The sequence below is a fragment of the Penicillium brevicompactum genome (assembly GCF_028827555.1).
Source record: "Penicillium brevicompactum strain IBT 35665 chromosome Unknown utg000002l_segment0_segment0, whole genome shotgun sequence".
In the NCBI taxonomy this organism is placed as follows: Eukaryota; Fungi; Ascomycota; class Eurotiomycetes; order Eurotiales; family Aspergillaceae; genus Penicillium; species Penicillium brevicompactum.
The window spans coordinates 2,429,730-2,453,618 of NW_026623205.1; the positions used below are offsets into that span (position 1 = coordinate 2,429,730).

Sequence of the window (23,889 nt, forward strand, 5' to 3'; positions counted from 1 at the left end):
AAGTGGCTTCCTGTAATATAATTTACCTTTCGATTCGTGGTAGCCACATAAGCCAAGCGTCGGCGTGCGGAGAAACTACTCACCAATTGTCCATGTTGCATACCAGCGGAATCGCCCACATCAAGTCAAGAGGTCCTTCCCATTACAGACAATGCCGACGGAGTCCCCGATGGATGTCAGCATAAAGGCTGCGAATTACGCTAGAAAATTTGATATGGCCCCCAAATATTGAGATGATATTTTTGGCGAGTTTGACGATTGCATGAGGTCCAAGGCCGTCCCAAATCAGTTCAGGGCGTCTGCCCAGGTGCCCAGGTGGCGGCCGAGTCAGAAGAGAACAGCGGAGGAAGGCCTGGTCTTGTCTTTGAAATCTCTGCATTGAAATCTCTGCTGAACATCTGACCTCCCATGAGGCTGAAGTAGAGCGTGTTCGCGTTCAGCGCAGATGCTCCATGGGTTGGAATCTTACGGCTTGAAGCAGTCATTACATATCCACAATGACAAGAATGGTCCCGGTGGCTCTTTTTAGGCCTCACACATTTACTTAATCCAACACACACAATAGACCCAATTTTTACTTTTGGGATACTCCGTAGTAGTATCATAGTAGTGTACACTGGATTTTGATGAGTATTTTGGAATTCACTTTCCAAGGTTGTAATCTGACTGACCTTTATGTAATAAGCTTGGAACCTTGGAGACTTTGATGTCTTTCTCGTTGTCTTTTTTGCTCTCTTCCTTTCTTTTTTTTTGTACAGCATACCGTCCAAGGTGGCTGATATCATTAGATGTCTAGATAGAGAGTGGTATACTGTGGATTATATCGAGTTCAATCCCATGGATTTCTGTCAGGGGGTTTTGAGAAGTGCCCAGGTGGGTCTAATATTGAATTATCCGGGGTGGAATCCATGGATACTTCGGAGGCTCTATCTTACATAGTGTTGTCTGCGGATCAGTAGCACCGCAAAAGTTTCCATCATGTCACGTGATAGCCCCACAATTTCACGAGTATCTTCACCAATATCCCCACAATGCCACATTGCGACCAGGGCACGCATTGCCTTCAAAGCTCAGATATGTTTTCAAACCATATTTCGAAGCCTACAGATCAGTTGTGAAGTTTTACCTTCCTTTAAACACGACGCGATATCATAAAGTCATCGGCATAAGTACTTCTAGAATTGTGGGGCTGTCACCTGACCCAACGGAAACTTTTGCAGTTATGGCAGCGGGCTTGTTGTTTGCATTCCTAGACCTATGTTATGTAGTAGATCTAATTGGTCCAGTAGAGCTGTTATGATTCACATACATGGATAGGCCTGAGAGGTTGAAATTAGATCATGATTTCGCCAATGTATTCTGACGCCACCTCTAGGGCTTCATAAATCATCTGAGACAGGCACCACGACAGTTCTGCCAGATCACACCGGTTTTATCTGTACAAGTGCAAACATAACAAACTGAGTGTCTTTTCAATGTGGAGGCGGATCCATGAACCCCTTGTCAGGATCGCTGGATCTATATCCTGGTCGGACTTAAATGCCAACATTACCAAGATGGAAGAAAGAGTGAATAACCCCGGATTCAATGGCATTGCTCCCTCCCCCAAACATCCTATCTTTAGTTACTTTTTGGAAGAACAAATTTCTCCCTGAGTCCCTCCAGGGCTGACTGTCCTTCATATCATCTGGCTGTCGCCATACCCGTCGATGATGAGAGAGGTTACTTGATCAACCTTTTCTTCGAGACCCTATGTACCTCGACTCTTACTTGCCCGAAAGCTATGACAGATCCAGCCTGTTTTTCTGTAAGATGGACTTATAGGGACTGCGAAATAGTCGCTCCGTCTTTAATGCGCATGAGCGATCGATGCATATGCTTCCAAGGTTGCTTGGCTCTCTATGATTGCCAATTGCTTCGGAACAAGCAATACACGTCATTAGGTGCTCTGCACCGAGGTCACAGAGCCCCATGAAAATCCCTTTTCATAGCAGTGTCATCTTTCTCCAGATATGTGTCTCCTGCCGCTGCCCAATTCTTCATATGACATCCTCTGTTGGCCCTCATCACTTGTGGTCGCTGCCCGTGACTTGTTGGTTTGTTCTTCGTGATCCTCAACTTCCACTGGCCCAAGAGCACGGAAGTCAGTATCCAGTTGCCAGACCTCGTCCTTGTATGTCGTCTGCCTGGCAAATCAACCGCGTCCATCAAGGCCTGAGAGGTCTCCAAGTTTGAGCAAAGATGCGTTGAGCTGCGGTGAAGGAAAGTCCAAAATCTTGTCACTGGCAACTTCCCATCACCAGCAGGGAACAATCAGGATCATTGGGAGTATACAGCTCATCGATTGGCGTGCTTGGGGCTGGCGTGTCAAATCTTTGTTCTCTCCCAGGGCCTTGACAAAGGGTCGGACATATAATTTCTCCATTTGAAAAATGTGGTGATTGTCACCCCATTGGGATGCCATCTTTGCTCTGGGTATAGTTCGCGAATATTGGGCATCGGTTCATGGGGCTATCCAATGTGGTAGGAGGCAGGAAACTAGAAGGCAAAAATGCAGGTGTTAGCATATTGATTGAGCGTAGATTCAAGTGAAGTATCAAGCCAGTCGGATCTTTGTGTTCATTGAATGAATGATGGATCCGTAAGACTGGTTGGAAGCTTGGAGTCTGTACATCGGGTCAATGATGAGACTGTGTTGGTCAAAGCAGTAACACTAAAATAGCAATCATTTTACCGCCACAGGTCCGTGTATGAACAGTGTTTATATAAAGATCAAGCTGGAAGTCTCTGGTGTAGGGCTGATCTGAAGGCAGCCCCGACATCCACATTGGGGTGGTTACCCTTTGGGGCCTAGCTTCCCCATGTATAAAGTCATGCCCTCCCTCACTTTTTCCCCTTTCTTTCTTCTCTTCTCCTCCAACCCTCTTCATGTATCCCTCTTCTGTCTTCAATTCTTCCTATGCTTCCATCTTCTGTACATATTCCCTTGCCTTATTTGTTACCGACGTATCCCACAAGTGGAAACGTGTACATACGTCTTCCCCGGTTTCTCCTCCGCCTGCCAGTGAACATCCGGATGAGCAAGGTTTGTCCCAACGGACGAATTATCATACTTACCCCGAGGACCCAGGAATCCACCGAGTCCCAGAGTTCCACCGGACGGAGTGCGAGTTTGATGGCGAGGAGTGCAAGACAGATCATGAAGGCTCGTGAATATAACCACGGGGGAGCCGAAAACTCAGGCTTAGTAGTGCTCAGAGTCTCACGTTTGTTCCTGGTATGGTTTCCCCTGTTTGTACTTTAGTCGGTTTTCTTTGGTGTTGCGCTCTGTTCTGTCGTGTCTCTTCTTCTGTCGCGTCTCTTCTTCTGTCGTGTCTCTTCTTCTGTCGTGTCTCCTGTCTGTCGTGTCTCTTCTTCTGTCGTGTCTCCTGTCTGTCGTGTCTGTCGGGTCTGTCGTGTCTGTCGTGTCTGTCGTGTCTGTCGTGTCTGTCGTGTCTGTCGTGTCTGTCGTGTCTGTCGTGTCTGTCGTGTCTGTCGTGTCTGTCGTGTCTGTCGTGTCTGTCCTGCTCTCTCTTTCTATTTTTCGAATCCCTCTGCGAGGAACCCGTGGCTTTATGCCTCTGTGGTTGCCTCATCGTCGGATTTTGATCGAATTTCCTCGCCTTGATGATTAACGAGCCTCCTTTCTCTCGGTCAGATTGGCATGGAATACACTCATAGTTCATCAAACTTCAAATATTGTATCCAATGTCTTAACATCCAAACAATTACTCCAGCCTACGTAGTGATACAACCTCCTCGTCTAACCGTAAGATGTCTCAAGTTGACTCTATATCTCAAGCGTTGAGTTCCAAGATTGTCCTACCCAGCTCTAGGTAGTCGGATAAAGATGTGACATACGACGATGATCTATCCTTGGAAGCCGCCATCATCTCGAACCTTGGTAATTAATATGCCATCTTGAAACATCCATGGATTGCTCGAATGTGAATGCTACGCTGTTCTACCATGACCTCAATATTCAGCGTACGGGCAACCTCTTCCCATCGATATCGAATAAAAAGGGACAAGAAAACCAGTAGGAACGATCTCTTCAATTCTCAAGCAAAAGTGAGATGACATAGACTTGCGTACCCCTAAACACCAATCCCATCCCACAGCATCGCACTCTCTAATCTTGTATGACCAGAGATTCCTGCATTTTCTATATCAGAAGTCGCAAAAAATCGAATTCCAAATGTGTCTCTACCAGCATAGAGACGGGTAGAGATTGCCGTGCGACCATTCACGAAAACTTCAAGAACCGAGTTATCCCTCCACGCCCTAATATCAAGCGTCTCCGTCGTTAATTCATTCGTTTCGGGGTTGTGGGTGGTAAACAGGGTATGGGGAGCGGATTCGGGGGAGCTGTTGATCAACAAGGACGCGTGTGGCAAGCCCAGCGATGGGCGGGAGATCGTGAATGTCTCGAGCCGGGGGTCAAAAGTCATGGTGGTGGATTCACCAAAGTCTACAAAGTCAGTAGGGTCCAAGAAAAGGATGAGGTTCTCGTACCTTGCGTGTGTCCAATTGAAACGCCGACAGCAGTACAGGATGTGGACAGTTTGAAAGAGCATTGGAGCTCCCACTGTTTGCTTTGGCTGGCTTCTGGTGGGTATGCGACATCGTTTCCATGGGACGAGAGTATGGAGGGAGCGAGTTTGGATAGCCTTGAACCCACGCGGAGACTTTCAATCAATGGTTGGTATGGTTGGGTGGAGAGCGTCTGAACTGTAAACCTGTCACCACCCTCGGGGCTCAGTTTGACGGATGTGATAGACGAGAGATCGGACGAGAGAGCCTTCACCACGTTTTTCAAAGTCTGCATCTCAATCTGGCGTGGCATTGAAAGCATGCCACTCCAGCCCTGCTGGTGACGCAGTTCATCACACAGATCCTCTTCTGTGATCCAGCCCCAGACAACATGCTTTTGGATCTTTGGGTCGAAAAACGAGTTGGCAGCGTACATGCATCCGTGGTCGAGGTGACCTCCATAGTCATAAGAGATTTGAGCAACACCGGAGCCAGGTTGCTTCTGAATAGTCCCAGACATCCAGAGCTGACCTCGACTTGGACGAGATGGGCCTGCGGTTACAGGTGACCCATTCGCGTCCTCTAAGCAACCTTCGGTCCCCATGATGAGGAAGTCGTGGTTCAAGGAGGGAGTTTCCGGGTCCTTTATTGGTAGAAAATTGGTGACTTCCCAGTTTCGCCCAAGATCCCCGGACCACCTTGATGGTCTAAGATTGAGACCGAAGTTCGCCAGAGGACCAAGGTAGGACCAATCCGACGGATCCTCTGCGTTGACTTTGTAGAGAAAGCTGGTTGGTGTCACATCCCTTATACCGCCTGATATTATTCCGAGCAAAGTTTGCGAGTCCATTCCCAGGACTGTGCTCATGTTCTCCCAGCGAGCGCAGAAGGGATCACGCCAGCCAGTGACATCAAGACCGGGTGGCTCGCCTGGCAGGATAGGATTTCTGGTATTCTTCTCCCACGTGCGCCCATCATCAAGAGACGTTGCCATGCTTAATGTTTCACATCCACGCACATGAGGAATAGTATGGTGGATGGGGAGTGCGCTGACACTTGTGTAAATATAGTTGAAGGAACCGTCGTGTCCTTTCAAAAAGCAACCGGTGAAAACCCCTTTGGCATCATAGTGCGTGTCTGGTAATAGAATGGGGTTTTCTTGGATTTTCCAAGATATCATATCCGTAGAAACAGCAGTGCCCCAGCAGATATCACCCCAGTCAGGGCCATTGGGATTCCACTGAAAGGAGATATGGTATGTGCCAGTGGCCGGATCGTACCCCGGAGCACAGGGATCATTCATCCAACCACTTCGCGGCATCAAGTGATATGAAGGACGCCATGCATTTTTGGAAGTTTGATATCCGTCGGGAGTGGTGACGCTTGTCGGATGGGTGTGCGAAGTTCCTCCGGATGTAGAGGGGCTCGACATGGTGAAAACGAAGATGATTCTGAGGCTTCCATAGCCAATCCCTTCTGTTTAAAAGTCGCATATCGACACCATCGAAAAAATTCGTGCGGAAATATCACGGCGAATATCACGGCGATACAACGGAGTGCGTGAAGCTTCGAGGTGGTTTCGCCGAGCTTCTCCCGCTTGACGTTTTGGCCCCGGATTCTTGACTCGCCATGCCCCATGGGGGATCCGATCGGTCTACCTCGCGAGGTCTGAGGGTATCGCAGAGTATCTCCGAGGATTTTCCTCGTTCTCGAAAGCCAGTCTTGTCCTCGTTTTCAACCGCTCACGCAGACATAAAATGGCAAGCTGTTCCCGAGATCCGGGGAAGGCATGTTGATCAGTTACTCTTCCTTGTCGAGCACATCTTTGCAACTCGCTGATCATGGATACCCGCAAAGACTCCGAAGCTGAAAAGCTCAGTCTCCAAGATGAGACCAAACCCAGTCTCGGCCACGTCGAAGTCCTCTCCGCTCCTGAGCCCGTCAAACTGGAGGACGTTCGCACCCAGGACTTGACGGCCAAAGATCAATGGCGCCAACTGCTGACCGCAATGCGTGCTGAGAAACGCTACTGTTGCTGGGCTTGTTTTACAATCCTCCTTGTATTCAGCTGGGGCTATGACTCAGGCCTCTCGGGAATCGCCATCGCGTTTCCCGAGTTCCGCAAGGCATACGGCGAATACTACGCCGCTGGAGACGAATATGTTATCCCTGCTCTATGGCAGTCACTTTGGAACGCAGCTTCCACAATTGGACAGGTCTTCGGCGGTTACGCCGCTGGTCAATTCGCCGATTACTTGGGCCGGAAGTTCCTCCTCTATGTGGCTATCGTCGTGGCACTTGCCTCGTCGTTTGCGCTAGTATTTGCTCCTAGCCTGCCTGTTCTATTTGTCTCCAAGCTTCTCCTCGGTCTATCCGTCGGTCTTTCGACTGTACTCCCGCCATTGTACGTCACCGAAAACGCACCAACGGCGCTTCGCTCTACATTCTCTTCTCTCACAAACGTCATGATTGTCTTTGGTCAATTCTGTGCATCCATGACTGGATATGGAGCTTCAAATATTCACGGAGTCTGGTCCTACAAGCTTGCATTTGTCATGACATTCCTACCACCCGGAATTTACCTGTGCGGACTCCCCTTCCTTCCGGAAAGCCCAGTGTGGTACATGAAGAAGGGTCGCTAGGAAGATGCCCGCAAGGCGATTCTGAAGCTCTATGGCCCAAACGCTGATGTTGATGCTCGTGTCGAGATTATAAAGACTGAGCTCAGGCAGACAGAAGACAGTGAGACCGCCGCCGGCCAGACAAGTTGGAAGAGCATCTTCACTAAAGAACATCGATCTCGCACTCTCGTTGCTGTTCTTGGTCTGCAATCCTAGAATTTCTCAGGCGGCTATTTCGCAAATACCTATCAGACCTATTACTTCCAGTTGATCGGTCAAGCCGACTCTTTCCAATTGACAGCGATTTCTTCAACCTTGCAACTCTTATCTAACTTCGTCGCCTTGTGCCTCTCTGATGTGATTCCACGAAGGAAAGGCCTCGTTGGCGGGGGGACCATGCTCATGTTTTGGTCTGTCATCATCGCCGGTGTGTCTATGGCCCCGAAATCAAATGCCTCGGCCAACACGGCCGTTCTAGCCTTCATGATTACATGGTCGATGCTATACACCGCCACTGTTGGATGTTACGGTTGGGCTGTAGCTCAAGAGACCGCCGCACAAGCGACACGTCCGAAGACAATCTCGTTCGTCTTGATCTGTCAGCAGCTGACGGCTCTGTTGCTGTCGTCTGTCTTTCCCTACTTCATCAATCCCGATGAACTCAATTGGGGTGGTAAGGTTATGTTTTTGTTCGTCGGAGTTGAACTCTTCATCATGGCTGGTCTTTACTTTCTTCAGCCGGAGACTCAGAACCGTTCCTACACGGATATCGATGCGCTCTATGCCGGCAAGGTTTCTCCGCGAAAGTTCCCAGACTTTGCTGTTGTAGATGGTCAGGCTGTCAGGGTCAAGCAGGAGGGCACTTGGCCTGCGCGGGTGTTCGACAGAACTCGCCATGTCAAAGAGGGTCTCTGTTGATTTGTCTAGTCATCTGTGATGCGTCTTCTTTTCCTCTAGCACGCGCCATTGTCAATCCTGAAGATGATCACATATAAACTCAACTGAAATCGAGTTCGCGATGTACAAATTGGAATCATGATGTTTCTCTCCCCACGGTTAACTTCAACGCTTCCCTTAGCATAAGAGTGCTACTTCTATGGCCTTGATGGTTATGGAGTAAAAACAAGAAGCAAAAAAGAAATCGGCCCGAGCCCGGGATTGACGGGGACCTCGCGCATTTATGCTTTGGGTGAACCCCTGCGGAACTGGTTAGTAAAGGAATTGTGAAATTGCCGAGAACGGTGGAACATACTAAGCGCGAATCATACCACTAGCCCAGACGGGCGAATGAATTCTGTCGGCTCACTTGGATGCATGACTCTGCTTGTTCCCTTGAAATCTCTAGATGGGACTTATTCCACACCTACGGATTTAATTCGCTGCCGAGGGGTAAGTCTGGGCACAACACTCTGAAATGTTTTCTCATACTAAAACCAAACATCCCAAGGCGCCAACCCGAGAGCATTGACACAAGAACCGTGCTCGATGCTTGAACTCAGAGCTTTGAGCTCGGTCACACGCACTTGCACATACTTCGGTCTGCAGTCCGACCAGATCGCATCGGGGAAGCGTCGGAGAAACACAACGTCAAGTCATGAATCATCCCTGGCTGGCGGCTATCTCCGCCTATTCCTCTGCATCGGTTCCCCCGAACAGTCGCCAGATTGTCCCCATGGGTTGAGCTTGCTCCCATACTCCTCAACCATGGACCTTGTTATGACAGCTCTCAAGATTGATTTCCCCGAGCGAGCTCCCAGTCTTCCCCAGAAACCATGTATGCTCGGCAAATGTGAAGCATAGGCCTTCGTAAGTTGCAAGATCGTCTTGGGTTTCGCCGACCTGTCTCCAAGTTCTCCCCAAAGCCGGCGCTTCCTCAACAATTGGGAAATTTGCATCTCTTGGTGGTGAGGGATATTCGTCTGGTTTCGCCGAAGATTCATTCATTCTTCCACAATTCCTCCGGGCATATCTCGTATAGGACTCGCTTGGGAAGTGATAAGAAGGCACCTCTTCTTTGTCAAAAAGACACCATTCATCCTGTGTGTGTCAGACTGCAACCAGAGCACCACAATCTCAAAATGGCTGCCCCCACTATTGAAAAGAGATGGTGGAAAGAAGCCGTCGTTTACCAAATTTACCCCGCCAGCTTCCTTGATACCAATGGCGACGGCTTCGGCGACATCCCCGGCATCATCAACAAAGTGCCATACATCAAGTCATTAGGTGTAGACACCATCTGGCTCTCCCCAATCTTCGCATCCCCCCAAAAGGACATGGGCTACGATGTGGCCGATTACCGCTCCATCCACGCGCCATACGGCACAATCGAGGATGTCCAGACCCTCATCGATCAACTTCACGCAAACAACATGCGCATTCTCATGGATCTGGTAGTCAATCATACCAGCGACCAACATGCCTGGTTCAAAGAATCTCGCAGCTCAAAAGCCAATCCCAAGCGTGACTGGTACATCTGGCGGGACCCCAAATTCGACGAAACTGGGAACCGGAAAGAACCCAATAATTGGAAATCTATCTTCGGGGGTAGTGCGTGGGCTTTCGACGAGCCTACGGGACAGTACTATCTCGCCCTTTTCCTGCCGAGTCAACCAGATCTCAATTGGGAGAGCTCTGCAATGCGTGAAGCAACACATGATGATATGCGTTTCTGGCTTGATCGCGGGGTTGACGGGTTCCGTATCGACAGTATGAACTTGATGTCCAAGCATCCGGATTTGCCAGATGGGAAGATCGTCAACTACGAGCCCTACCAATCCGGCGCGGAATTCTTTGCCTCGGGTCCTAGAATGCACGACTACATCCGCGAAATTCGAACCAAAGTGTTAGACAACTACGACGTCATGACCGTTGGCGAGCTGGGCTTCACGAAAGATGAACACTCTGTTAGTCAATATGTCGCGAAAGACCGACATGAACTAAACATGCTGTTCACCGGTGATATCGTGGACATGGACCACGGCGCCAGTGGAAAGTACGAGCGAAACGACTTCCATCCTCGAAGAATCCGAGAAATTACCAATCTATGGCAAACGGTGATGCCCAAATTCGATGGCTGGAACACTGTTTACCTCGACAACCATGATAGTGGCCGATCCGTTTCGCGTTATGCTTCTGATGCACCCGAGCACCGGGCTACGGCGGCTAAGATGCTGGCTACGTATCTGACGACGTTGAGCGGGACGCCCTTTATGCTGGCTGGTCAGGAAATCGGTATGGCCAATCTCGGCACCGAGTATGGAGTTGATGCGTACATCGATGTCGAAGGGCAGAATTATTATAATGAAGTTCTGCAAGCTCGAGGTGGCGATGAGTCTAAGATGGGTGATGTGCTGCGGGAATTGCAGCTCAAGTCTCGAGACCACGGTCGGTTGCCCATGCAGTGGGACAATTCGCTGAACGCGGGCTTCACTACTGGCCAGCCTTGGATGACGGTTAATAAAGATTACGTGGATTGGAATGTTGCGAGTCAGGTGGAGGATCCCGAGAGCATCATGGCGTATTGGAAGCAGATGATTGCGCTGCGGAAGGAGTTGGCTGATGTTTTTGTGTACGGCTCTTATACACCGTTGCCAGAGTCTGATACTGGTGAGATGGTACTTGGGTATGAACGGACGTGCAAAGAGACCAGTCAGAGCGCAGTCGTGATTCTGAACTTCTCTGATCGCGAATCGAAGGTGTCTGTGAAGACTGATGGTATGCGAGTTTTGGTCTCCAATCAGGCTGCTCATCTTGGAGATCATGTTGAGTTGAGACCTTTTGGCAGTATTGTTCTATTGACAGCATGATTCACCGTGGAGAATGAATGCAAAAATTTACAGCCACCATATCAGCTTGCTGCGCGGAAAAAAGAATGAAAGTTATAGCAAAATAGCAGAAGATTGAAGTAAAGTGATCGTATCGGGAGCGTCCATTTGGACCTCGGGAGTCTCCACCTGCCGCCCTTGCCGCCCTTGCCGCAGGGCTGCTATTGCCGCAGATCGGCAAATGCGGTGGGTATCCTCTGCAGCTCTGTCACATTGTCTGTCAAAGTTTTGGTATGCTACGCCAAGTTTACAAACGCCAATTCGGACTCCGACCAAGTTTCCATGAGCATGGCATCAAGAGCAAAACAAGAGTCTCATTATGAATGTAGAACTGGCGGTATCAAATGCTAAAATCATCAAAAACGCTCACGAGTCACGACCTCTCTAACCAAACAAATATTTCTTCCAACTCTGTTTCCAAGGCTTCCAAGTCCCCCCCAAATCGATGATTGATACAAGAATGCTGGCTACTAAAGCCCTCAGCCCCACTATGCCTCTGCCCATTGCCCCAAGAATTAACAGGCAACACACAAATCCCGCCCATCTTCCCAGGCTGTGAAGCGGAATCCTCGGCACAAACCGTCTCGGTGATCCCATGAAACGGCGCCCACGTCACCCGCTGTACAGGTAGTGCCGAGTACGGCGGCACCAAATCCCCAAAATGCGCATCTGTTTCAACCGACTTCTCAACGAGCGGATGCTCAGGCGGCAAGGTATCAGAAAGTACATCGAGAATCGCATCGGTGAACACGCCTGGTCCCGTAATCTCCAATGTCGTCATCTCATCGTATCTCGCCCAGAAATTGCCCTCCGTGTGGCGCTTCGTGTGAGACATGACTCGAACAATGACTTCTCGCAGGAGTGGGCTGAACCTGCGCGGTGCGTAGATGTTGTATTGGAGGAATCCGTATCGTCGCGCCCAGTGCCATTCGCGCATTTTCTGCGGCGAGGCGAAGGGCTCGTCGATCTCTACACCAACCACTAGAGACACATTGCTGGCTGCTGGTGGATTGGCGAATACGTTGCTGAGCGTCGGGCAAGACCGTATACTTTTCGCTGGATATACGTCCACGTCTGCGTAATAGCCGCCATAGTACCATAGCACTAGATACCGTAGCAAATCTCCGCGCTGAACATAATGAGGATATAATTTATAGAGACGGGCGAGATCGGGTACTGAGGCCAGAGTCTTCGTGATGAAGGTTTCGGCCCAGTCGGCATTGATCAACTAGGCGAGTTAGCTGGATGTTCAAGTCAGTAGAGATGGAGTCCATTGTCTATTACATACCTGGTACTTCCACTCAGGATTCCTCTTCTCCAACTCGTATGAATCGTCCTTGCGCTGATCTTTACTAGACAAGATGATCTGCCAGATAGTATCCGTCGCATCGGGATCCACATTGCGATCTACCTCAATGGCGCGCAGCGCATTCGACAAGGCAGTCTCGTACTCATGATCTGGGTCTGCGCGAAAGGGCGACTGGTGGAGATATCGTGGGCGGTTCTCGGATTGTTCGGTGCGGGGGTTGAGGGTGGACTTTGCTGCGGGCAGTGAGTGGTACAGCACCAGGATGACCAGGACTGCTGCCAGCAGGTACTTATGGCGGTAGAAAGCACCGAAACGACCTCTCATGGCTGAGCATGTCTGAAGCAGGAAGATGCCATGAGGTAGAGATTGAGTAGCCCTGGGAGCTTGGCAAGGCAGCACAGAAAAAGTGTAAAACCCATGGCATTTGCTCTTTTGGGTAGGGCTCCACATGGTCCACTCTATTGTTATTGGCTGGACTCTGCTTACTGTGGGGCTCAGGGTCTTGGATGTTTGGCGCTGAGACAAGATCGTCATTCTATTTTTGTCTGGGAGGATATAAACTGGTTAATTACTCTGTAGCTGGGATTTATTGGGCGAGGTCAGTTTCAGTGTCTAGTTCGATTTTGCGTACCTTCAGACTCGAACCTAAGGAAATGGCGGACAGATCTATACAACAACCTTAAATTCTATGCCAAGATTTAGGTGCCAATACCTCGTTCCTGGTAATTCAGGGACTGAGGGTGCAAACTACCCGCTGGTTCAATAATCAATGAGAAGGTTTACATTTAACCCCCATAGATATCAAGAGTAGAATGCAAGGGAAGGCCATCCCCTAATCTCCAGATCATTTCTGGGTAAGCTCGAGCCTGAATACCCATATGACACTTTTGGGAGAACTCGATCATCCTGGTAGTTACCAATAAGTCCACTGGTCAATTTGTGAATAGATCTATAGCAGGTCATCTGAATTGTTACGTGGCAGAGGCAGCCATGGAAAGACGCAATTGTCACCTGAGCAGACTGCCAGCAGGTGGGGTATATAATCGTAAATCGAGAGCTTACCTCTCTTCCTCTCTTCCCCTCTCCCACTCCCCAATCTCATATCTACATCTCGAGACCCTACATCTCGAGACCACATTTCCCTCCTCTCGATACAACTTACGGGGACATGAGACCAATGAAGCATCAACTGTGAGGGATGATAGCAGCCGAGTTTCACTGCCACACCATCTGACGCCCATTGCAGCGCAGCGAAAATCACCGACTGTGAATATTGAAGAAGACAGAGCAGACAATACCTTCGACGAAATCTTGGGAGATGAGAAAAGAATACCTTCCCTCCTAGATGTGATCCGAAGCAGAGCATAGGTAGAAGGGAGAGGCATCTTTAACCTCATTCTTGCTCCCAGGCGCAAACCAACGAGAAATTCGAAAATAACCTGACGAGGATTGGTGGGAACCATTCACGAGGCTTTGGAGAACGAAATTCTCAGACGCCAGAATAATTGCTATAGGGAACAAGGCTTCTGCAAATGTGGATCTCGCAATCTTGTTTTGCCTGGCTTGAAGCAGAATTGTTCTCATGCATGGGAGAAGCGGGCGTCGAGGTGTCCATATGGATGCGCAGACAAAATTTGTGCCAGATCAAACATCACTGAACTAATGCCGTCTGATAACAACATTCCAGTTCGAATCTCAAGCATCCCACGCAACGAAGTGGACATTGTCATTTTTGACTAAGTTCGGCGGCAGCACAGCTTTTTATGGGGGGGTCTTCTTTGTCTGAATGTTGCCTGCAGCGGTGGTAGAATCGGTCTTCACCTTGTCAATTCCACTCAGACCCTGAAGACAACCTAGCAGTCGGCTTACAGGACTCCATTATAAGTGTGCAAGTGCTTTTAGATTCAAGAATATCAAAGCTTACATACAGCTCAACAAGATTCCCGGCTTCATGAGCGAGGTCGGTCACACAAGCGCCCGTACACGCCCCGACTGCGTCGACAGGGTGACCGGACACCCCGACTACCACTACATAGAGTGGAACTCCATCACCACAACCAAGGCAAAGAAGAGGGCGTATACCGAGATCGCCTCCGCCAGCAACAGCGCCCACGAATCCTCCGCACACGAATCCTCCGAAGAGTCCGAGCTCAGCGAACTTTCGCGCTCTCTTTCTAGAGAGCCTACTCCTGAAGTCAAGCCCACGGTCAAGCCCAAGGTCAAGGACCCCAAGAGCAACAACAAGGAGGCCAAGCGTGTGAAAGAACAGAAGCCTAAGAAGGACTCTAACGTCGAAGTCCCCAAGGGCGACAACAAGGTTCCCAAGACCACGACCGCTACACCTTCCCTACATGCACCTCTTGATCTCGATACCGGCGATCTCGATAATGTTTCTATCCTCGAAGAGACTGCATGAGCTCACTCCTATTTCAAATTTACACCCGGTTCACAACCTCTATAAGGAAATGGGCGGGTCCCCGAAAACGCTTTTCCACGTCTATTGCTCAGCAGATACCAGTTGCGGATGGTTAATGGAGAGTCCCTATCGAGTCTGGCAATGAATAAATCTTTCAAAAATCTGCACACTAGACGTAGTACGAATAACCCCGGTCGTGTAGTTTGGTATGAAGACGATGTCTCAAACGAGCTCGATCGAGCTCGGTACGTCGCCCGCACGCCCGTGAAGGCGTACATAAACGAGCAGAGAGGAAAGGGCCTTCGCTTTGACATCTGCCTTTCTTCTCTCTTCCACACCACTCCGTTACACGACGTCAAGATGAATCCGCATCAGCTGTATAACTCATTCAAGCAGATGATAAAGTTGATCAAACAGCTAACATAATCTACAGGAACAGAAGTATTTCCTTCGACTCGGAATCCTCTGCGACCATCAGTCCGACTACGCTTAACCAAGCCGCAGTCGACAGTTACCACCTCGCCCTCACTCTGAGACCCAATTCAGGTGATCTACCCGGCTATCTGCGCGATCCAAACAGACCTGAGACCGATCGGGTCTCCGGAGACTGGGAAGGAAACGTCCCTGGGCGTGGAAACACGTCTTCTCGTCGGCTTGGCGGGATAGGTAGCTTCGCAGCATCTGTAGAGACCACCCCGCTTGATACTTTCCCCAACATACCCTTTCGACAGTCATCAAGCCCTCACGCCACTCTCTCATCTTCCAACATGCAGAGAAGCAACTGGGCCACTACAACCCATAATGGCGATGCAATGGATATCGACTCAGGTGCCCCGCCATCGGCGCCTCGTGGACCTCGTCGTCAGACTCAGAATGCACCTATTCAGCGGGCAAACCGCCAATATCGACGTGTCACCCGACACGTCTTTTACATTCCTGTCACTTTTAATGTGACTTTTCCCTCCGACATGGTCATCGTCGGAGAAGCCCGGTCTAGCATCAGTCGGATGTTCAATGCCGGCACTGCTCATACCATTGCCGCCACCTTCTCACCTGAGAATCGGACTCCGCATGTGATGATTGCCCTCAGTGCCAATCACGACAACCGAGAGCGCGCTCTGAGCTCTGTTTTCCGTCGCCTGGGACAGATGCTTGACATGATGCAGGATGGGCTTGGTTGGTTACATCCCCTGCCTTATCGACACCCTCATTTCAAGGTGGAATTAGTGCACAATCATGATGAGCGTCATTAATGGTTGACTGAAGGGTGGATCATGGCCTATCGCCGATTAAGCCAGACAAAGGATCCCAGGTGAAAATACCATCATTGCCCATGAGTCAAATAATAATCACTTGCTGGTTCCGCTCTTTTTATATTGTAAATCATAGCACACTGATTATAGTAGTCCTGATTATAGGGTCACTCGCCACCTTGTCATTACTCTCAGGTCAACATCGACAGTAAGGTGAGAGTGACCGCTTCCTAAGACCTCGCGCTTTCAGGTTCGCTTTTACACCTTGTAATAGCGTGAACTGAGAAATCTCATACTCCGATTGACTCTGTCTGATGAACCACAGAATTCTCACTGAGCTCCCAAGCCATATCGTTAAATGCAAAATTATACACCATGCTGAATACAACCAGAACTCCATGCAAGCCTTAAAAGCCACCCCTCAAATCAAACAACCCCAAACACCCGCAATGCATCAAAGAATCATCTCAAGTAGGCCTCAAAGGCAACTTCTTTTTCTCTTCCGTCACACCCTGCCAAGCCCGTTCCACAGCCTTCACAGAATCCCAAACCTGCTCTCTAGCCTCCTTCCTCCCAACACCAGCATCAAGCAACTTTTCATATGGAGTATGCACATGGCGAATATGCGCATCAACCGCTAACAAAATTTTCTTATCATCACTAATCATCCCCGTCCTCCCGACCCGCCCCGAGCCTTTCAGGAAGGCATGCTCAAGAATAATTTTCAGAGATTCCTTGGGCATGAGCGGGAATTCAGACTTTAGCAATGCACGAGACTTGGATAGATCTTTCTTGTCTCTTAAGGACACGGCATTTGCGCGTGACTCTTTTGTCTCTGCTGCGGAGGCAAGGACCGATATGTGGATATCTTCTGGGACTCGAATCCCCAAGGTACGTTTGCCCGTGTGGTTCTGGTGGGTTAGATTGAGGTTTACTTGCAGAGTTGGAGAACTTACATAGACGACGTAGACGATTTGATCGGCGTCTTTGGTTTTACTGCGACAGTGGCGGGTGACGTAGACATCGCCTTTTGGGACGAGAACGTAGCCTTCTGGCATTGGAGCCTTCTCGGGGATATTCTGTAAGTGTTAGTGGGTGGGTTTTGAGGATATCAGGGATGGTATGTATGTACCTTCTCGAGTGGATCATCGGATACTGGAATTGGTATAGAGCTCTTCTTCTTGGGTTTGCGCTTTCTCTCGTTCAGGACCTCGTCCAGAGGCTGGGGAGAATCGGTAGAGCGAACTTTGTCGCGGGCGCGCCCTCGGCGGTTCCGCTTCCTGTGCCGTGGTTTGCGGTTGCGGATGTTCTTCGCGTTTGTTGTGGGTGTCATGGTGGAAGTGAAGAGGGGATCAGACAGAGTAGATGAGGATTGGAAGTTTGAAAGGTTCTCATTTCATATTTATCTCATGTCATGTCATTTCCTCTGGGACATTGGGCTTTGATGCGGCTTTGATGTCTTTCAATGCAGGAGCGAATCAGAGTGGGGCCTTGATGCCTGGAGAATCAGGCTTCTTTGTTTTGTTTGATGTTTGTTCTTGATCATTTAATTTACTCCCAAGTTATCTGTTCACTCACTTCGATCTGATCCAATGGATTTTTACAGGATAATATTTGATGCCGAATATTGGCTTTAAAGATGAAGCTTAGATATTCCGAAATTGGAGCACGGCAGCACATGCCTCCGAGATGCCGAGCGGCAGTATTAGCGTCCGATGATACTCCGTAAAAGGAATGGAGTACGAAGTATAGTCATGACATTGCCAGTGAGCGAAATAAGAAGGGAAATGATGCCACTAGATCCACTCTATCGTAAACTACGGAGTACGGAGTACAGATAGTCCCTTAGATCAGGAGGCTCCCGAGGTCAGATTGCATATGACCAGAGTATCACCCCAGAAACCTTCTAGAATAAGATTAGGATCATCAGATCTCATACGATTAGCGTGGGGAGCTCCCCGTGGGCTTAGTGTCTTAGTCTGGAAACCGGGCACTGAGACGCTAGACACTGGGAAATTGGAAGACTTCAAGGGGAAGTTGGCACAAAGGAAAAGGAGCTCGACTCTCCTCCGTAGATCTCCGGATTTCGGACTCCGGACATGAAGAGCACGTACTTTTTCCCTCGATGCCAAGATAGGGGCTGAGCAGTGAACAGATCTCCGTGGTCGTATGCACCTCATCACCGAGTTCGGTACCCAATTGGCAAGGGTCTCAAGGGAGAAAGTTAAAGGCTCCCTTCCCCGAGCCTGGAGTATTCTCAGTCCAGTAGTTCGGCCGAGTAAAGCGTATAGATGCACCATATAGATGGTACTCTGTATCCACGGAAAGACTGCTCTGTTCTTTGTGAGACCAGATTCCATGTCGTCATAGGCCTCAGGTTCCACCTGGAGCTGAACCCGTTCTAGATGCAAAGACAAGGGGGATTCGCTGTCTCCAGCTCCTGATTGGAGTTCGGCGCATTGGGATGGTGTAATCCACTCGGACACGCACAATCCGCCCGTTCCTGCAGGTACTGAACACGCACATCAAGTACGGAGTAGAATTCGTGGTGTCCGGAGTGAAAGTAGGAAACGGTGGATAACACTGTGGAGGCCTGGACTAATAAAAAAGAGAAAAAACAAAAAAAATCTCGACAGACCCCACGCAAAAAAAAAAAAAAAAAAAGAAGAAAAGAAAGAACGAAGTACTTCATACGGGGAAATAAGAACAGAAAAAAGAAAAAGGTCGACAAACAGAGGAAAAGGAAAACACGGCGGCTCGGATTCTGTGGTTCTGTGGTTCTTTGGTACTCCGTACCTGTTCTTTGCTTTAGTCCTTAGTTCTTACAACCTCCTCATTCCACCCCTGACCTTGAACTTGACACTCTTCCTAAATGAACAAGTGCTATTGATACATTCTCAGACATAAGGTTGCCTGGCAGCTTCAAACCTTCAATGGTTGGTTGCTGACATGAGTTGGGATCACCCTGTCCACAGGTATGCGCCCTTGATTCCTCCCAGTGGGGGAGAGACCCTGTCAGATTGTTTCGTCTTTCTTCATACATTCTGATACTCATGGATTCTTTTATGTTCAGCTTCTACGGTGACCCGCAGACTCCCACGAGGACCCCCCAATTCGACTCGTTTCCCCCCAAACTGGAATCCAGCTTCTTCGATCCCCGAGTCACCTGGGACACCTCCGATCCATATGCCTCGAGCCCAGAGCTGCTCCGCACCCCTCAGAGATTCGGCCTAGGTGCAAAACCCGGCAATGATTCAGCCTGCAAGCGGGAGACCGATACCGCCAGGCGAATCCGTCCAAATGGCGACGAATATCCCCGGACGATAGGCTCCGCTAAGTCGGCTGCCTCCATGCAGACCCCTCCGCCCACCAGTGCCTCGAGGAGGAAGATACCCGAGTTCGAGCCCGAGGACTCGTTGTCCATGGGGGGCCATCTGGAGACTCCGAGTCGGCTGCTAGGGGAGTCACCGCGAATGTTTGGACAGACCTCGCCCGATCTCTTTCAATTGGCCTCGCTGGATCCCGTAGGATCTCCATTCTTTCCACAGCAGCGATTATTCTGGGATCATGAACCGGAGTCCAATGAAATCCCCCTGCCAAGCAACGGCAACTTCGATGCTCGCCAATCTTCAATCCCGAAACTACCCCCCATCGGTAGTGCAAATCTGCCCGACTTCAGCGCCAGCTATGGTCTGTCAGCACCGACCGATGCTGCTCTCTTTCCTGCTCCGTTTTCCACCTCCCCCCGCCGCCCTGTCGCCAAGGCGGAGGACCCAGCTCTCTTTTTGAGCTCCCCGGCTCGGCGGTTCGGTGGTCCTCAACTTACACCGGAGACCAGGTCTTTGCGGGGCTTGCGGCAGCCGTATCATCACCAGGCGGAGGAATCTAGGCGGGAACAGCTGTTGCGGGCGGAGGGGAATGGGCGGCCCGATTTCGCCAACTTCCCGAGCGAGAGTGACGAGGAAGACGAGGATATTACTCCCAGAGGCATTCGGCCGGGCCTGACCCGGAGTCTCACACACAACGGCTTGTCTTCTAGTCGATCTTTCAGTCAAGGCATGATGGCATCGACGAGCGGTGTGCGGAAGAGCCCATCGAAAGGACGTTCGTCTCCAGCGAAGACAATGCGTCCCGCTCCTCTGCCTCGAGCAAACTCAATTGCCACAGGTTTACCAACCCGGTCTTCCTCTGTGGTCCTCCGCATTGGGCGGGACGGTCGCGCAAAGGCCGAAATGGAGCCCGTCGATGAGGGGCCGACGGGGTTGACCGATCCCCTGACTGGCATGGAGCTTGATGGGTCTGCAACTGAAAGTGAGGCCGATCCTACTGAGTATCCCGAATACCCAGTGTTGCACCGTACTCGGTCATCTTTTTCACTCTACGATGGTCCCCGTCCGCCACTTTCCCGTAGCGACTCAGATTCTCGGCCCCTTTCCAAGGGCTCATACGCTTCCACGGTTGGATCCTCGCACTCCGGTCGTATGTCGCCGTGGGCTGGATCCTCACGAGCTGGACGGCCATCGTTACGCGGGTCGCCCGATATAAAACGGACGCCGAAGCGGCATTCCTCATTACTCCATTCCGACTCGACTTTCACCCGCGGTAGTGCCTCAGACTCGCTTCCTGGTGAGGATGATGACAGCGGTGATGCCCAATCTGCTCTCCGACAGGTTCTCAAAGAACGTGGACGGGGTCCCAGGCCGTCGACTGGCCTTCGCACCCGTCTTTCTCGCTCCTCACATACCTTCAATCACCTCCGATCATCACCTCCTCGCCTCGGTAGTGATTATGACATTCCTCGACACAATGGTTCTCCCACTACCCTCACCGATCCCGATCTAGCCACTCCTTGTACGGAGCGGCATAACAACCCGAGCATTGGGACGCGATGTGTCTGTCGCTCGATGGATAACGGTGGCCACCTCATGATTCAATGGTGAGTTCCCCCGATCATTAACCACACACCGCTTCAATACTGATACTGACCTGTCCAGTGAATCATGTACCCACTGGCTGCACACGAGATGTGTTGGGTTAGAGCGCTCCCATCTACCCTCCGTCTACGTCTGCGTTTTCTGTGCGCAAACTCCATCAAAGCAGAACCGCTCGCGATCCTCTTATGTTCCGAGTCAAGCTCCCCCCTCCCCATTAGCCCATAAGTCATATCGACTGCGGTGAATGGTTTCATGTCTTACACGCCTGTGATTTCTTTTGTCGTTGTCCGCTTGGACTCTCTTGGTTCTCTCTGCATTAGCTGCACATTTTTCCTAGTCTCTTGGTTTTGAGACCTTTATGATACCTATGTACTATTCCCTGCTGGCAACCCCAGAATAGAAATATCTCAATATTTACACCCTCCCATACTCCGCACATACCACTTTCATTAGGCCTAAACCTGCAGATTCCCCGCATATCGGAGTGGCGAACCGGCATCGGGAGAGTAGCCGTAGAGATGTGCATCGCATCGCAGGTTACTCCTCTATTAATTGCAGGAAGGCCGGTTTTCTCACTCCACTCTCACCTCTCACTCACGCTGTGATCATCTCCAAGTTCGCCGAACCTCGTTGTCGACAGAAGGCGCTGCAATCAACAAAAAGAAAAAGTCAAAACACATAGATCGGGACTTGATCTGATTGGCCAATCCCTACTTATCGGCACACCGCCCTTTTTATCAAAAAAGCACTTTCTCCCCGCGGAGTCACAATCTCTCCGCGCCATTCACTCTTTGCTTCCTCACTTGCCTCTTCGCAATGTCTGCCTCTCTCCCTGGCAGCCGGGATATGCCCGCATCCCAATATGACCTGACCACATACTGGGGTCGCGTGCGTCATTCTGCCGACATTGCTGATCCTCGGTGGGTGCTATAAACCAAGGCTGCGACTACGCACATACTGACTCCAATAGGACGCTGTTCGTGTCCTCGTCTGGTCTCGAGGCCGCCAAGAACCTCATCGCTTCCTACAAGCAGAACCATATTCCCGTCATGACACCAGAGCTGTGGACGGCCAAGAAAGTGGTCGACGCGACTCTGCACCCTGGTATGAGATTCGATTGAATGAATCCGTCAGCCAGTTTGACTAACAGCTCAGACACCGGCGAATCCGTTTTCCTGCCTTTCCGCATGTCCGCCTACGTGTTGACCAACTTGGTTGTCACAGCGGGTATGCTGACACCAGGATTGCAAGTATGAAGCGCACCATCTCCACCATTATCCACAACTTCCAACTAACCCAGATTCCTGCTATAGACCACCGGCACCGTCCTCTGGCAAATCGGCAACCAGTCCCTCAACGTCGCCATTAATAATGCCAACGCCAACAAATCCACCCCTCTCTCATTGTCCCAGATCGGCAAATCCTACCTCATGGCCGTCTCAGCTTCCTGCTCCGTCGCAGTCGGTCTGAACGCCCTAGTCCCCCGTCTCAAAGTCGCCCCAAACACCCGTCTAATCCTAACTCGTCTCGTCCCCTTCGCGGCAGTCGCCTCCGCCTCCGCCCTAAACGTCTTCCTTATGCGCGGCGAGGAAATCCGCCAAGGAATCGACGTCTACCCCGTCCTCTCGGAGGCTGAGCGCGTAAAGCGCGAGTCAAACCCAGACGCAGAGCCCCTCCAAAGTCTCGGAAAGAGTAAGAAGGCCGCTACTCTCGCCGTCGGCGAAACGGCCATCTCACGCGTCCTAAACGCTACTCCCATCATGGTCCTGCCGCCGCTTCTCCTCGTTCGTCTGGAGAAGACTAACTGGCTCCGTGCTCGTCCTAAGATGGTTATGCCGGTTAATCTGGCGCTAATTCTGGGCACTTCGCTGTTTGCGCTGCCGCTGGCTCTGGCGGCTTTCCCTTCGCGTCAGGCTATTAATGTTAGTAGTCTGGAAGAGGAGTTCCAGGGTCGTGGTGGTGCTGGTGGTATGGTGGAGTTCAATCGTGGAATGTAAAAATTGGGCATTTGAGGCGTTTGTGCACATATCAAGTAGACTTTTTGCTGGTTAGATTTTTTGTCAATATATTACATTTACAATGATATTCACATCATATCATTTGTCGTTTATTCCTCGGCCTTCTCGAAGATCCTCATATCGGGAGCTTGTTTAACCTGCAAGATCCTCTCAACCCTCTCTGCCAAATCCAGCAGATCATCTTCACCCCATCTCTTCCCCATAAACTCGATACCGATGGGAATACCCATCGGCACAGTCTCACTCCTAGGACTCCTCCCAGCTACAGAGTACTCTCGTCAGCAATCCCTCAAACCAGACTCGGACTCAGATCAGACATACCAGGAATACAAATAGCCGGCCTCCCCGTCAAAGCAGCCAAAATCCCATTCCTACCATCCTGCCTCCTCCCCCCCAATCCGAACAGGAAACTGTCTCTGATGCGGATACACAAAAGCATCAACACCAAACTCCTCAAAACACCTCTCAACACAATCCCTCACACCATCAATATACCCCAATCTCTCAAAATACTCCGCACTATCCACAGAATATCTCTCAGGTTCCTCCAACGAAGCCGAGAAAACCTCCGTGACAGCTTCACGCGAGTATAAACCTGACCGCGCAATAGATTCCAAAGATCGATACTCAGAGTCCACATCGTCAGATTGTAAGAATGTATCTAGACAATGCTTAAATTCGAACGCTTGCGTATCTCCCATCGACGCCAAGGTCTTAAAAGACCAATCCGGATGCGAAGATTCTGGAATTGAAACGAGTTCAATATCCTTCGCCATTGATTCCAGTGCATTTCGTATAACGCTCTGCACGATTTCATTCTCTGCTTTTGCTTCTGCTCCTTCAAGTCCTTCGGTTCCGAAGAATGATTCCAGAACCCCTACCCTCATCCGTCTGGAGTTTTCTGGTGGTGGTGGTGACTCTGAGGACGAGGAAATAGAGACA

The 23,889-nt window shown here is 50.3% G+C and overlaps 10 protein-coding genes across 10 annotated transcripts; 7 read left to right on the plus strand and 3 right to left on the minus strand.

Annotated features, from left to right (window-relative positions):
• Window positions 1-4,136: 4,136 nt before the first annotated feature.
• Window positions 4,137-6,004, minus strand: N7506_003584 (glycoside hydrolase family 32 protein; the record flags this gene model as incomplete). The annotated part of the gene is made up of 2 exons (XM_056952879.1): window positions 4,137-4,510; window positions 4,555-6,004. 2 exons carry the CDS (start codon window positions 6,002-6,004, stop codon window positions 4,137-4,139), a joined length of 1,824 nt encoding a protein of 607 aa, XP_056814571.1.
• Window positions 6,005-6,413: 409 nt separating this feature from the next.
• On the plus strand, window positions 6,414-7,214 carry N7506_003585 (uncharacterized protein; the record flags this gene model as incomplete). The annotated part of the gene is made up of 1 exon (XM_056952880.1): window positions 6,414-7,214. The coding sequence occupies one exon, from the start codon at window positions 6,414-6,416 to the stop codon at window positions 7,212-7,214; it is 801 nt and encodes a 266-aa protein (XP_056814572.1).
• Window positions 7,215-7,595: 381 nt separating this feature from the next.
• Window positions 7,596-8,111, plus strand: N7506_003586 (uncharacterized protein; the record flags this gene model as incomplete). The annotated part of the gene is made up of 1 exon (XM_056952881.1): window positions 7,596-8,111. One exon carries the CDS (start codon window positions 7,596-7,598, stop codon window positions 8,109-8,111), a length of 516 nt encoding a protein of 171 aa, XP_056814573.1.
• A 1,160-nt stretch (window positions 8,112-9,271) lies between these two features.
• N7506_003587 (alpha-glucosidase) lies at window positions 9,272-10,999 on the plus strand (the record flags this gene model as incomplete). Its single annotated transcript, XM_056952882.1, has 1 exon — window positions 9,272-10,999. One exon carries the CDS (start codon window positions 9,272-9,274, stop codon window positions 10,997-10,999), a length of 1,728 nt encoding a protein of 575 aa, XP_056814574.1.
• Window positions 11,000-11,390: 391 nt separating this feature from the next.
• Window positions 11,391-12,650, minus strand: N7506_003588 (uncharacterized protein; the record flags this gene model as incomplete). The annotated part of the gene is made up of 2 exons (XM_056952883.1): window positions 11,391-12,245; window positions 12,306-12,650. The coding sequence occupies 2 exons, from the start codon at window positions 12,648-12,650 to the stop codon at window positions 11,391-11,393; spliced, it is 1,200 nt and encodes a 399-aa protein (XP_056814575.1).
• A 1,627-nt stretch (window positions 12,651-14,277) lies between these two features.
• N7506_003589 (uncharacterized protein) lies at window positions 14,278-14,742 on the plus strand (the record flags this gene model as incomplete). The annotated part of the gene is made up of 1 exon (XM_056952884.1): window positions 14,278-14,742. One exon carries the CDS (start codon window positions 14,278-14,280, stop codon window positions 14,740-14,742), a length of 465 nt encoding a protein of 154 aa, XP_056814576.1.
• Window positions 14,743-14,883: 141 nt separating this feature from the next.
• N7506_003590 (uncharacterized protein) lies at window positions 14,884-15,995 on the plus strand (the record flags this gene model as incomplete). Its single annotated transcript, XM_056952885.1, has 2 exons — window positions 14,884-14,987; window positions 15,176-15,995. 2 exons carry the CDS (start codon window positions 14,884-14,886, stop codon window positions 15,993-15,995), a joined length of 924 nt encoding a protein of 307 aa, XP_056814577.1.
• Window positions 15,996-16,462: 467 nt separating this feature from the next.
• N7506_003591 (DUF2293 domain-containing protein) lies at window positions 16,463-17,328 on the minus strand (the record flags this gene model as incomplete). Its single annotated transcript, XM_056952886.1, has 2 exons — window positions 16,463-17,074; window positions 17,128-17,328. The coding sequence occupies 2 exons, from the start codon at window positions 17,326-17,328 to the stop codon at window positions 16,463-16,465; spliced, it is 813 nt and encodes a 270-aa protein (XP_056814578.1).
• A 1,720-nt stretch (window positions 17,329-19,048) lies between these two features.
• N7506_003592 (PHD finger domain protein) lies at window positions 19,049-21,173 on the plus strand (the record flags this gene model as incomplete). Its single annotated transcript, XM_056952887.1, has 2 exons — window positions 19,049-20,931; window positions 20,990-21,173. The coding sequence occupies 2 exons, from the start codon at window positions 19,049-19,051 to the stop codon at window positions 21,171-21,173; spliced, it is 2,067 nt and encodes a 688-aa protein (XP_056814579.1).
• A 572-nt stretch (window positions 21,174-21,745) lies between these two features.
• Window positions 21,746-22,926, plus strand: N7506_003593 (sideroflexin family transporter; the record flags this gene model as incomplete). Its single annotated transcript, XM_056952888.1, has 4 exons — window positions 21,746-21,849; window positions 21,900-22,033; window positions 22,085-22,179; window positions 22,243-22,926. 4 exons carry the CDS (start codon window positions 21,746-21,748, stop codon window positions 22,924-22,926), a joined length of 1,017 nt encoding a protein of 338 aa, XP_056814580.1.
• Window positions 22,927-23,889: the final 963 nt, after the last annotated feature.